The following is a 13,721-nucleotide window of genomic DNA, read 5'->3' on the forward strand; positions in this document are numbered from 1 at the left end:
TACCCTAATCAACTGGCTTTGATCCACTTCTCCCGCCGCAGGGAAAAAAGGCGGGAGAAGCCCCGGCAGAAACTTTAAAACTGCTTCTTTGAACTTGCAATTCAATATGAAAATCACTTCAGGGCTGGTAAAAAGAGGACTTGATCCCCTGTCTTTAGGTTTACAGCCTAATGCTTACTCAGCCATTTTACCCTCCCCTCTACCCATGTTCATCAACCGTTGACTCTTTTCAACAAACCATAAAGATATTGGAACCCTATATCTACTATTTGGCGCATGAGCCGGAGTCATAGGTACAGCCTTAAGCCTTCTCATTCGAGCTGAACTAGGCCAACCCGGTAATCTGCTAGGCAATGACCATGTTTACAACGTTGTCGTAACGGCCCATGCATTTGTCATAATCTTCTTCATAGTTATACCCATTATAATTGGAGGCTTTGGAAACTGATTAGTACCCCTAATAATTGGTGCTCCTGACATAGCATTTCCTCGTTTAAATAACATAAGCTTCTGACTCCTTCCCCCTTCCTTTCTACTACTAATAGCATCAGCTATAGTAGAGGCCGGTGCTGGAACAGGTTGAACGGTATACCCTCCCCTAGCGGGAAACTTCTCCCACCCAGGAGCCTCCGTAGACCTGACCATTTTCTCCCTTCACTTAGCAGGCATTTCTTCTATCTTGGGGGCCATTAACTTCATTACTACTATTATCAACATAAAACCTCCCGCAATATCTCAATATCAAACCCCCCTATTCGTCTGATCAATCCTAATCACAGCAATCCTTCTACTCCTCTCACTACCAGTCTTAGCCGCCGGCATCACCATGCTACTAACAGATCGCAACCTCAACACTACTTTCTTCGACCCAGTCGGAGGAGGAGATCCTATTCTATACCAACACTTATTCTGATTCTTTGGTCACCCCGAAGTCTATATTCTTATTCTCCCCGGATTTGGAATAATTTCTCACATTGTAACTTACTACTCAGGCAAAAAAGAACCATTCGGGTATATGGGTATAGTCTGAGCCATAATATCAATATTCAGTTTTTATCTGAATATATATCCTTTTTCACCATAGGCATCCATAAGCCCCCGGATATCAATTGGTACCTTTTTCTCCAAAAGGGTCTCCCTGATGTTGTATGAGAAGAGACGTATAACACTGTGAGTGGAATGCACACATCACAAAGTAGTTCCTCGGAAAACTTCTCTCCAGTTACTATCTGAACATATTTCCTTTTTCACTGTAAGCCTCAAAGCGTTCCTGAAATCCCTTCGCACACTAAACATAAACAGTGTTATAAAACTGCTCAATGAAAAGAGAAGCTTAGCTGAGTGAGAGGAATTCACACAACACAGCAGTTTTACAGAAAGCTTCCTTCTGGTTTTTATTTGAGGATATTTCTTTCTCCATATTCTAAAGTGCATTTCCAAATATTCTTCCTCAGATTCCACATCAACAGTGATTTCAACCTGCTCAATCCAAAGAACGGTTTAACTCTATGAGATGAATACACACAACACAAAGCAGTTGCTTAGAAAGCTTCTCTCCAGTTTTTATCGAAGACATTTCCTTGCTCACCACAGGCCTCCGGGAGCCACCAATATCCCTTTGCAGATTCCTCAAAGACTGAGTTTCCAAACTGCGCAAGTAGACTAAGCTTTAACTCTGTGAAATGAATGCACATATCAGAGAGCAGTTTCTTGGAAAGGTTCTTTCTGTGTTTTATTAGAGGATAGTTCACTTTTGGCCATAGTCTTCAATGTGCTCAAATATCAATTTTCGGTTTTACAGGAACAGTGTTCAAACACTGCCATATGAGAAAAAGGTATAATTCCCTGAGTGGAATGCAAACATCACAAAGCAGTGTCTCAGAAAGCTTCTCTCCAGTTTTTATCTGAAGATATTTCCTTTTCCACCATAGGCCTGAATATGTACCCGAAAGTTCCTTCGCAGATCCGTCCATGACAGAGTTTCCAACTGCGTAATATACGGAAAGCTTTATCTACGTGAGATGAAAAAAACATATGTATCACAAAGCAGTTTCACAGAAAGCTTCTTTCCAGTTTTGGTCTGAGCATATTTCATTTTTCACCATAGCCATCCATATACGCCTGAATGTCCCTTGGTAGCTTTTTCTCCAAAAGACATGACCCAATCCTCAATGAGAAGAAAGTTGTAACTCTTTGAATGGAATGTACACGTCAGAAAGCAGCTCCTCAGAAAGCTTATCTCCAGTTTTTATCTGAAGATATTTCCGTTATCACCTTAAGCCTCAATAGCTCCCGAATATCCCTTTGCAGACTAAACAAAAACAGTGTTAGAATACTGCTCAATGAAAGCAGAAGCTTAACTGTGCTAGTGGAATTCACATGACACAGAGCAGTTTCACAGAAAGCTTTCTTCTGGTTTTTATCTGAGGGTATTCCTTTTTCATCATATTCTAAAAGTGTTCCCAAAAGTCCTTTCTCAGGTTCCAGAGAAACAGTGATTTGAAGCTGCTCAATCCAAAGAATGATTTAACTCTATGAGATGAATACACACATCACAATGCAGTTGCCCTGAAAGCTTCTCTCCAGTTTTCAATGGAAGACATTTCCTTGCTCACCACAGGCCCCTGGGCACCACTTAATATTCCTTCGCAGAATACTCAAAGACAGAGTTTCCAAACTGGGCAATGTAGAGTAAACTTTAACTCTGAAATGAATGCACATATCAGAAAGCAATTTCTTGGAATGCTTCTTTCTAGGTGTTATATGAGGATATTTCACTTTTCACCATAGTCTTCAATGAGCTCTGAAATATCACTTTTTCGGTTTTGAAGGAACAGGGTTCAAACACTGCCTTATGAGAAAAGAAGTATAACTCCCTGAGTGAAATGCCCACATCACAAAGCTGTTTCTCAGAAAGCTTCTCTCCGGTTCTCATCTGAAGATATTTCCTTTTTCACCATAGTCCAGAAAGTGCTCCTAAAGGTACCTTCCCGAATCCGTCCATGATGGAGTTTCTAAGCTGCTTAATGTAAAGAAAGCTTTACCTATATGAGATGAATAAACGTAGCAAAAAGCAGATTCACATAAAATTTCTTTCGAGTTTTCATTTGAAGATGTTTCCTTTTTCACCATAGTCCTGAATGTGCCGCAGAATGTCCCTCTCGGATCCGTCCATGACAGATTTTCCAAGCTGTGCAATGTAAAGGAAGCTTTTTGTATGTGAGATGAATACACATAGCACAGAGCAGTTTCACAAAAGCTTCTACTGAGTTTTTGTCTGTGGCTATTTCCCTATTCACCATAGGCGTCAATATGCTTCTGGATATCCCTTGGTATCTTTTTCTCCAAAAGGGTTTCCCCAATGCTGTATGAGAAGAGAGGTATAACACTGTAAGTGGAATGCACACGTCACAAAGCATTTCCTCGGAAAGCTTCTCTCCAGTTTCTCTCTGAACATATTTCCTTTTTCAACGTAAGCCTCAAAGTGCTCCCGAATATCCCTTCACACACTAAATTAAACAGTGTTAGAAAACTGCTCAATGAAAAGAGAAGCTTAACTGAGCGAGAGGAATTCACATGATATGTAGTAGTTTCACAGAAAGCTTCCTTCTGCTTTTTTGTGAGGATATTTCTTTCTCCATAATCATAAGAGTGTTCCCAAATGTCCTTCCTCAGATTCCACAGAGACAATGATTTCAAACTGCTCAATCCAAAGAAAGGTTTAACTCTATGAGATGAATACACACATCACAAAGCAGTTGCTCAGAAAACTTCTCTCCAGTTTTCATCGGAAGAGGTTTCCTTTCATACTGTAGGCCTCCGGGCACAATTCAATATCCCTTAGAAGATTCCTCAAAGACAGAGTGTCCAAACTGGGCAATGTACAATAAGCTTTAACTCTGTGAAATGAATGCACCTATCAAAGAGTAGGTTCTTGGAACGTTTCTTTCTGGGTTTTATTTGAAGATATTGCATTTTTCGCCATAGTCTTCAATGTGCTGGGAAATATCACTTTTTCAGATTTACAGGAACAGTGTTCAAACACTGCCTTATGAGAAAAGAGGTATAACTTCTTGAGTGAAATGCACATATCACAAAGCAGTTTCTCAGAAACCTTCTCTAAAGTTTTTATCTGAAGATATTTCCTGTTTCACCATAGGACTGAATGTGCTCCCGAATCTCCCTTCACGAATCCATCTATGATGGAGTTTCAAACTGCATAATGAAAGAAAGTTTTGTCTATGTGAGGTGAATAAACCTATCTATCACAAAGTAGTTTCACAGAAAGCTTCATCCCAGTTTTTGTCTGAGGATATTTCCTTTTTCACCATAGTCGTCCATATACTCCCGAATGTCCCTTGGTAGCTTTTTCTCCAAAAGGGATTCCCCAACCTTCTATGAGAAGAAAAGTGTAACTGTGTGAGTGGAATGCACACGTCACAAAGCAGCTCCTCGGAAAGTTTCTCTCCAGTTTCTATCTGAAGATATTTCCATTTTCACCATAAGCCTCAAAGCACTCCCGAATATCCCTTAGAAGAATAAACTAAAACAGTGTTAGAATACTGCTCAATGAAAAGAGAAGCTTAACTTTGCGAATGGAATTCACATGACACAGAACACTTTTGCAGAAAGCTTTATTCTGGTTTTTATAGGAGGGTATTTCTTTTTCAGTATATTATTAATAGCATTCCCAAATGTCCTTTCTCAGGTTCCACAGAAACAGTGATTTCAAACTTCTCAATCCAAAGAATGACTTAAATCTATGAGATGAATACACACATCAAAAATCAGTTGCTCAGAAAGCTTCTCTCCTGTTTTCAACGGAAGGTATTTCCTTGCTCATCACAGGTCTCTGGGAGCCGATTACTATCCCTTCGCAGATTCCTGAAAGAGAGAGTTTCCAAACTGAACAATGTAGAGTAAACTTTAACTCTGTGAAATGAATGCACATATCACAGGGCAGTTTCTTGGAACACTTCTTTCTGGGTTTTATTTGATTATATTTCACTTTTTGCCATAGTCTTCAGGGCACTCCGAAATATCACTTTTTCAGTTTTACAGGAACAGTGTTCAAACACTGCCTTATGAGAAAAGAGGTATAACTCCCTGAGTGGAATGCACACATCACAAAGCAGTTTCTCAGAAAGCTTCTCTCCAGTTTCTATCTGAAGAAGATTTCTTTTTCACCATAGGCCAGAATGTGATCCTGAATATCCCTTCGCGGATCCGTCCATGACGGAGTTTCCAAGCTGCATAATGTAAAAAAGCTTTACCTATGAGAGATGAATACACACAGTAAAAAGCAGATTCACAGAAATATTCTAGTTTTTACCTGAAGATATTTCCTTTTTCACCATAGTCCTGAATGTGCTCCCAAATGTCCCTTTGTGAGTTTGTCCATGACAGAGTTTCCAAGCTGCATAATGTAAAGAAAGCTTTATCTATGTGAGATGAATAAACATAGCAAAAAGCAGATTCACAGAAAGATTCTTTCCAGTTGTTATCTGAAGATATATCCTTTTTCACTATAGACGTCAATATGCCCCTGGATATCAACTGGTACCTTTTTCTCCAAAAGGGTATCCTTGATGCTGTATGGGAAGAGAGGTATAATACTGTTAGTGGAATGCACACGTCACAAAACAGTTCCTCGGAAAGCTTCTCTCCAGTTACTATCTGAACATATTTCCTTGTTCACCGTAAGCCTCAAAGAATTCCCAAAATCTCTTCGCATGCTAAACATAAACAGAGTTTGAAAACTGCTCAATGAAAAGAGAAGCTTAACCGAGTAAGAGGAATTCACAAGACACAGAGAATTTTCACAGAAAGCTTCCTTCTGGATTTTACCTGAGGATATTTCTTTTTCCATATTCTAAGGATCGTTCCCAAATGTCCTTCCTCAGATTCCACAAAAACAGTGATTTCAAACTGCTCAATCTAAAGAATGGTGTAACTCTATGAGAAGAATACACACATCCCAAAGCAGTTGCTCAGAAAGCTTCTCTCCACTTTTCATTGGAAGACATTTCCTTGCTCACCACAAGCCTCCGGGCGCCACTTAATATCCCTTCACAGATTCCTCAAAGACAGAGTTTCCAAACTGGGCAACAAGAACAAAGCTTTAACTCTGTGAATAAATGCACATATCAGAGAGCTGTTTCTTGGAACACTTCTTTCTGGGATTTATTTGAGGATATTTCACTTTTCATCATAGTCTTCAATGCACTCCGAAATATCACGTTTTCAGTTTCACAGGCACAGTGTTCAAACACTGCCTAATGAGAAAGGAGGTATAACTCTCTGATTGGAATGCATGCATCACAAATCAGTTTCTCAGAAAGCTTCTCTCCATTTTTTATCTGAAGATATTTCCTGTTTCACCATAGGCCTGAATGTGCTCCTGAACGTCCCTTCACGAATCTCTCCATGGCGACGTTTTAAAAATGCGTAATGGAGTTTGACCGGGTGGTAGCAGCCGGAGTCGCCTTTGGGACGCGCCTGCTCTCCGCCTTTCGCTGCAGTCCGTCGATTTCTTTCTCCAGGAAGAAAAATGGCATCCGTTGCAGTTGATCCACAACCGAGTGTGGTGACTCGGGTGATCAACCTGCCCTTGGTGAGCTCCACGTATGACCTCATGTCCTCAGCCTATCTCAGTACAAAGGACCAATATCCCTACCTGAAGTCTGTGTGTGAGATGGCAGAGAAGGGCGTGAAGACCATCACCTCCGTGGCCATGACCAGTGCTCTGCCCATCATCCAGAAGCTACAGCCGCAAATTGCAGTTGCCAATATCTATGCCTGTAAGGGGCTAGACAGGATTGAGGAGAGACTGCCTATTCTGAATCAGCCATCAACTCAGATTGTTGCCAATGCCAAAGGTGCTGTGACTGGGGCAAAAGATGCTGTGACGACTACCGTGACTGGCGCCAAGGATTCTGTGGCCAGCACGATCACAGGGGTGATGGACAAGACCAAAGGGGCAGTGACTGGCAGTGTGGAGAAGACCAAGTCTGTGGTCAGTGGCAGCATTAACACAGTATTGGGGAGTCGGATGATGCAGCTCGTGAACAGTGGCGTAGAAAATGCACTCACCAAATCAGAGCTGTTGGTAGAACAGTACCTCCCTCTCACTGAGGAAAAACTAGAAAAAGAAGCAAAAAAAGTTGAAGGATTTGATCTGGTTCAGAAGCCAAGTTATTATGTTAGACTGGGATCCCTATCTACCAAGCTTCGCTCCCGTGCCTACCAACAGGCTCTCAGCAGGGTTAAAGAAGCTAAGCAAAAAATCCAAGAGACCATTTCTCAGCTCCATTCCACTGTTCACCTGACTGAATTTGCCAGGAAGAATGTGCATAGTGCCAATCAGAAAATTCAGGATGCTCAGGATAAGCTCTACCTCTCATGGGTGGAGTGGAAAAGGAGCATTGGATACGATGATACTGATGAGTCCCACTGTGCTGAGCACATTGAGTCACGTACTCTTGAAATTGCCCGCAACCTGACTCAGCAGCTCCAGACCACGTGCCACAACCTGCTGTCCAACATCCAAGGCGTACCACAGAACATCCAAGATCAGGCCAAGCACATAGGGGTGATGGCAGGCGACATCTACTCAGTGTTCCGCAGTGCTGCCTCCTTTAAGGAAGTGTCTGACAGCCTCCTCACTTCTAGCAAGGGGCAGCTGCAGAAAATGAAGGAATCTTTAGATGATGTGATGGATTATCTTGTTAACAACACGCCCCTCAACTGGCTGGTAGGTCCCTTTTATCCTCAGCTGACTGAGTCTCAGAATGCTCAGGACCAAGGTGCAGAGATGGACAAGAGCAGCCAGGAGACCCAGCGATCTGAGCACAAAACTCATTAAACCTGCCCCTGGCACTAGTGCATCATGTGGCCAGGCAGATGACCTGTTATGTTGAAATTAACTTGCTAGGCAACCCTAAATTGGGAAGCAAGAAGCTAGTAAAAAGGCCCTCAATTATAGTTGTTTCTAGCTGAATTAAGAGCTTTAAAGTTTCTGGCATTAGCAGATGATTCTGTTCACCTGGTAAGAAAAGACTGCTAGGCTTGTTAGAGCCTATAGCCAGAACTCAGAAAAAATTCAAGTGCACTTATGTTCTCATTCTGTGGCCATTGTGTTGCCTCTGTTCCGGTTTGTATTGAATAAAAACATCTTCATGTGGGCTGGGGTAGAAACTGGTGTCAGCTCTGGTATGATCTGAAAAAAAAAATGCATAATGGAAAGAAAGTTTTATCTATGTGAAATGAATAAACATGTCTATCACAAAGCAGTTTCACAGAGAGCTTCTTTCCAGTTTATGTCTGAGGATATTTTCTTTTTCACCATAGCCATCCATATACTCCCGAATGTCCCCTGGTAACATTTTCTCCAAAAGGCATTTCCCATTCCTCTATGAGAAGAAAAGTATAACTCTGTGAATGGAGTGCACACGTCACAAAGCAGCTCCTCGGAAATCTTCTCTCCAGTTTCTAGCTGAAGATATTTCCATTTTCACCATAAGCCTCAAAGCACTCCCAAGTATCCCTTAGATGACAAAACTAAAATAGTGTTAGAATACTGCTCAATGAAAACAGAAGCTTAACTGTGCAAGGGGAATTCACAAGACACAGAGAAGTTTCACAAAAGCTTCCTTCTGATTTTTATCGCAGTGTATTTCTTTTTCAGCATATTCTTAAGAGCGTTCCCAAATGTCCTTTCTCAGATTGCACAGAAACAGTGATGTCAAACTGCTCAATCCAAAGAATGATTTAATTCTATGAGATAAATCCACACATTACAAAGCAGTTGCTCAGAAAGCTTCTCTCCAGTTTTCAACAGAAGACATTTCCTTGCTCGCCACAGGCATCCGGTTGTCACTTAATATCCCTTTGAAGAATCTTCAAAGACAGACTGCTAATATCACTGTTTTAGTTTTATAGGAACAGTGTTCAAACAGTGCCTTATGAGAAGAAAGTTACAACTCCCTGAGTGGAATGTAAACATCACCAAGCAGTTTCTCTGAAAGCTTCTCTCCAGTTTTTATCTGACGATATTTACTTTTTCACCATAGACCCAAATGTGATCCCGAATATCCCTTCGCGGATCCATCCATGACGGAGTTTCCAAGCTGCGTAATGTAAAGAAAGCTTTATCTATGTGAGATGAATAAACATAGAAAAAAAGCAGACTCTCCGAAAACTTCTTTCCAGTTTTTATCTGAAGATATTTCTCTTTTCACTGTAGTCCAGAATGTTCTCCCAAATGGCCCTTTGAGATCCAACCATGACAGAGTTTGCAAGCTGCGTAATGTAAAGAAAGCTTTATCTATGTGAGATGAATAAACATAGCACAGAGCAGTTTCATAGAAAGCTTCTTTCCAGTTTTTGTATGAGGCTCTTTCTCTTTTCACCATAGGCGTCAATATGCTCTCAGACATGCCTTGGTACCTTGTTCTCCAAATGGGTTTCCCCAATGTTGTATGAGAAGAGACGTACAATACTGTGAGCAAAATGCACATGTCACAAAGCAGTTCCTCGGAAAGTTTCTCTCCAGTTTCTATCTGAACATATTTCTTTCTCACCGTAAGACTCAAAGAGCTTCTGAATATCCCTTTGCACGCTAAATATAAACAGTGTTAGAAAACTCTTCAATGAAAAGGGAAGCTTAACTGAGCGAGAGGAATTCACACGATACAAAGCAGTTTCACAGAAAGCTTCCTACTGGTTTTCATCTGAGGATATTTCTTTCTCCATATTCCAAAGAACGATCCCAAATGTCATTGCTGAGATACCTCAGAAAGAGTGATTTCAAACGGCTCAATCCAAGGAATGATTTAACTTTATGAGATGAATACGCACATCACAAAGCAGTTGCTCAGAAAGCTTCTCTCCAGTTTTCAATGGAAGACATTTCCTTGCTCACCACAGGCCTCCGGAGCCACTTAATATCCCTTCGTAGATTCCTCAAAGACAGAGTTTCCAAACTGGACAACGTAGAGTAAGCTTTAGCTCTGTGAAATGAAAGCACATATCACAGAGCAGTTTCTTGGAACACTTCTTTCTGGGTTTTATTTGAGGATGTTTCACTTTTCACCATAGTCTTCAAAGCTTCCCAAATTATCACTTTTTTGAAGAATCTGCTCTCTGGAGGCCTGTGTTGAGCAAGGAAATGTCTTCCATTGAAAACTGGAGAGAAGCTTTCTGAGCAACTGCTTTGTGACGTGTGTATTCATCTCCTAGAGTGAAATCATCCTTTGGGTGAAGCAGTTTGAAATCACTGTTTCTGTGGAATCTGAGGAGGAGCATATGGGAATGCTCTTTAGAATATGGAGAAAGAAATATCCTCAGATAAAAACCAGAAGGAAGCTTTCTGTGAAACTGCTATGTGTCATGTGAATTCCTCTAACTCAGTTAGGCTTCTCAGATAGTAACTGGAGAGAGGCTTTCGAGGAACTATTTGGTGACCGGTGCATTTCACTGCCAGTGTTATACCTCTCTTCTCATAAAGGATTGGAGAATCCCTTTTGGAGAAGAAGCTATCAAGGGACATTCAGGAGTACATGGACGGCTATGCTGAAAAAGGAAATATCCTCAGACAAAAGCTGGAAGGAAGATTTCTGTGAATCTGCTTTTTGCTAAGTTTATTCATCTCACATAGATAAAGCTTTTTTAACATTACGCAGCTTGCAAATTCCCTCATGGATGGATCTGTGAAGGGATATTCAGGATCACTTTTGGGCCTATGGTGAAAGAGGAAATATCATCAGATAGAAACTGAAGAGAAGCTCTTTGAGAAACTGCTTGGTGATGTGGCAATTCCACTCAGGGAGTTATACCTTCCTTGTCATAAGGCACTGTTTGAACACTGTTCCTGTAAAACTAAAAAAATGATATTCGGACCACATGGAAGACTATGGAGAAAGTGTAATATCCTCAGATAAAACCCAGAAAGAAGTGTTCCAAGAAACTGCTCCCTGATATTTGCATTCATTTCACAGAGTTAAAGCTTACTCTACATTGCCCAGTTTGGAAACTCTGTCTTTGAGGAATCTGTGAAGGGATATTAAGTGGCACCGGGAGTCCGGTCGTGAGCAAGGAAATGTCTTCCGATGAAAACTGCAGAGAAGCTTTCTGAGCAACTGCTTTGTGATGTGTGTATTCATCTCATTGCATTAAACCATTCTTTGGATTGAGCATTTTGAAATCACTGTTTCTGTGGAATCTGAGGAAGGACATTTGGGAATGCTCTTTAGGATATGGAGAAGGTAATATCCTCAGATAAAAACCAGAAGGAAGCTTTCTGTGAAACTGCTACATTTTGTGTGAATTCCTCTTACTCAGTTAAGCTTCCCTTTTCACTGAGCAGTTTTCTAACACTGTCTATGTTTAGAGTGTGAAGGGATATTATGGAGGGCTTTGAGGTTTACAGAGAAACAGGAAATATGTTCAGAAAGAAACTGGAGAGAAGCTTTCCGAGGAACTACTTTGTGACGTGTGCATTGCTCTCACAGTGTTTTACCACGCTTCTCATAGAGCATCAGGGAAACACTCTTGGAGAAAAAGGTACCAAGGGATATCTTGGAGCATATTGATGCTTATGATACAAAGGGAAATAGCCTCAGACAAAAACTGGAAAGAAGCTTTCTGTGAAACTGCTCTGTGTTATGTGTACTCATCTCAAATAGATAAAGCTTTCTTTACATTACACAGCTTGAAAACTCTGTCATGGATGTATCCGCGAAAGGATATTTGGGATCACATTTGGACCTATGGTGAAAAAGGAAGTATTGTCAGATAAAAATTGAAAAGAAGCTTTCTGTGAATCTGCTTTTTATTATGTTTATTCATCACGCATAGATAAAGCTCTCTTTACATTATACAGCTTGGAAACTCCATCATGGACGGATCTGCGAAGGGATATTCGGAATCACATTGAACTTCTTCAAACGTCAAAATCGTTCCTCAGAAAGCTTCTCTCCAGTTTCTATCTGAACATACTTCCTTTTTCACTGAAAGCTTCAAAGCACTCCTGAATATCCCTTCACAGCCTAAACATAAACAGTGTTAGAAAACTGCTCAATGTAAAGAGAAGCTTAACTGAGTGAGAGGAATTCAAATGACACATAGCAGTTTCACAGAAAGCTTCCTTCTGGTTTTTATCTGAGGATATTTCTTTTTCACCATATTCAAAAGAGTGTTCCCAAATGTCCTTTCTCAGGTTCCACAGAAACAGTGATATCAAACTCCTCAATCCAAAGAATGATTTAACTCTTTGAGATGAATACACACATCACAAAGCAGAAAGTTTCTCTCCAGTTGTCAATGGAAGACATTTCCTTGCTCATCACAGACCTCCGCGTATCACTTAATATCCCTTCGCAGTTTCCGCTAAGACAGAGTTTCCAAACTGGGCAACGTAAAGTAAGCTTTAACTCTGTGCAATGAATGCACATATCAGAGAGCAGTTTCTTGCAACGCTTCTTTCTGGGTTTTATTTGAGGATATTTCACTTTTTGCCATAGTCCTCAATGGGCTCCAAAATATCAGTTTTTCGGTTTTACAGGAACAGTGTTCAAACACTGCCTTAGGAGAAAAGAGGTATAACTCCCTGAGTGAAATGTACACGTCACAAAGTAGTTTCTCAGAAAACTTCTCTCCGGTTTTTATCTGAAGATATTTCCATTTTCACCATAGGCCTGACTGTGCTCCCAAATGTCCCTTCGTGGTTCCATACATGACGGAGTTTCCAAGCTGCGTAATGTAAAGAAAGCTTTATCTATGTGAGATGAATAAACATAGCAAAAAACAGATTCACAGAAAGCTTCTATTCAGTTTTTCTCTGAATATATTTCCACTTTCACCATAGTCCTGAATGTGCTCCTGATTGTCCCTTCGCGGATATGTCCAAGTCAGAGTTTCAAAGCTGCGTAATATACAGAAAGCTTTTTCTATGTGAGATGAATAAACATAACAAGAAACAGATTCATAGAAAGCTTCTTTCCAATTTTTATGTGAAGGTATTTCCCTTTTAGTCATACTACTGAATGTGCTCCCGAATGTCCCTTCGTGAATCTGTCCATGACAGAGTTTCCAACCTATGTAACGTAAAGGAAGCTTTATCTATGTGAGATGAATACACATATCACAGAGCAGTTTTGCCAAAAGCTTCTTTCCAATTTTTGTCTGAAGATATTTCCCTTTTCACCATAGGCATCAATATGCTCTGGAATAGCCCTTCGTACCTTTTTCTTCTAAAGGATTTCCCCAATGCTGTATGAGAAGAGAGGTATAACACTGTGAGTGGAATGTCTACGTCACAAAGCAGTTCGTCAGAAAGCTTCTATCCAGTTTCTATCTGAACATATTTCCTTTTTCAACGTAAGCCTCAAAGCGCTCCGAATATCCCTTTGCACGCTAAAGAAAAACAGTGTTAGAAAACTGCTCAATGAAAAGAGAAGCTTAACTGAGCAAGAGGAATTCACACAACACAGAGGAGTTTCACAGAAAGCTTTCATCTGGAGTTTATCTCAGGATATTTCTTTCTCCATATTCTAAAGAGCATTCCCAAATGTCCTTTCTGAGATTCCGCAGGAACAGTGATTTCAAAGAGCTCAATCCAAAGAATGATTTAACACTATGAGCTGCATACAAACATCATGAAAGAGTTGCTCAGAAAGCTTCTCCTCAATTTTCAAAGGAAGACATTACCTTGCTTGCCACAA

General features: G+C 40.6%; 1 protein-coding gene across 1 annotated transcript; it reads left to right on the plus strand.

The window, feature by feature from the left end:
• The first annotated feature begins 6,456 nt into the window (after positions 1 to 6,456).
• On the plus strand, positions 6,457 to 8,225 carry LOC105533891 (perilipin-2). Its single transcript, XM_011972479.1, has one exon. The coding sequence runs from the start codon at positions 6,551 to 6,553 to the stop codon at positions 7,862 to 7,864; it is 1,314 nt and encodes a 437-aa protein (XP_011827869.1). The 5' UTR covers positions 6,457 to 6,550; the 3' UTR covers positions 7,865 to 8,225.
• The last annotated feature ends 5,496 nt before the right edge of the window (positions 8,226 to 13,721 follow it).

Source organism: Mandrillus leucophaeus, unplaced genomic scaffold (assembly GCF_000951045.1).
Source record: "Mandrillus leucophaeus isolate KB7577 unplaced genomic scaffold, Mleu.le_1.0 Scaffold1294, whole genome shotgun sequence".
Taxonomy (NCBI): domain Eukaryota; kingdom Metazoa; phylum Chordata; class Mammalia; order Primates; family Cercopithecidae; genus Mandrillus; species Mandrillus leucophaeus.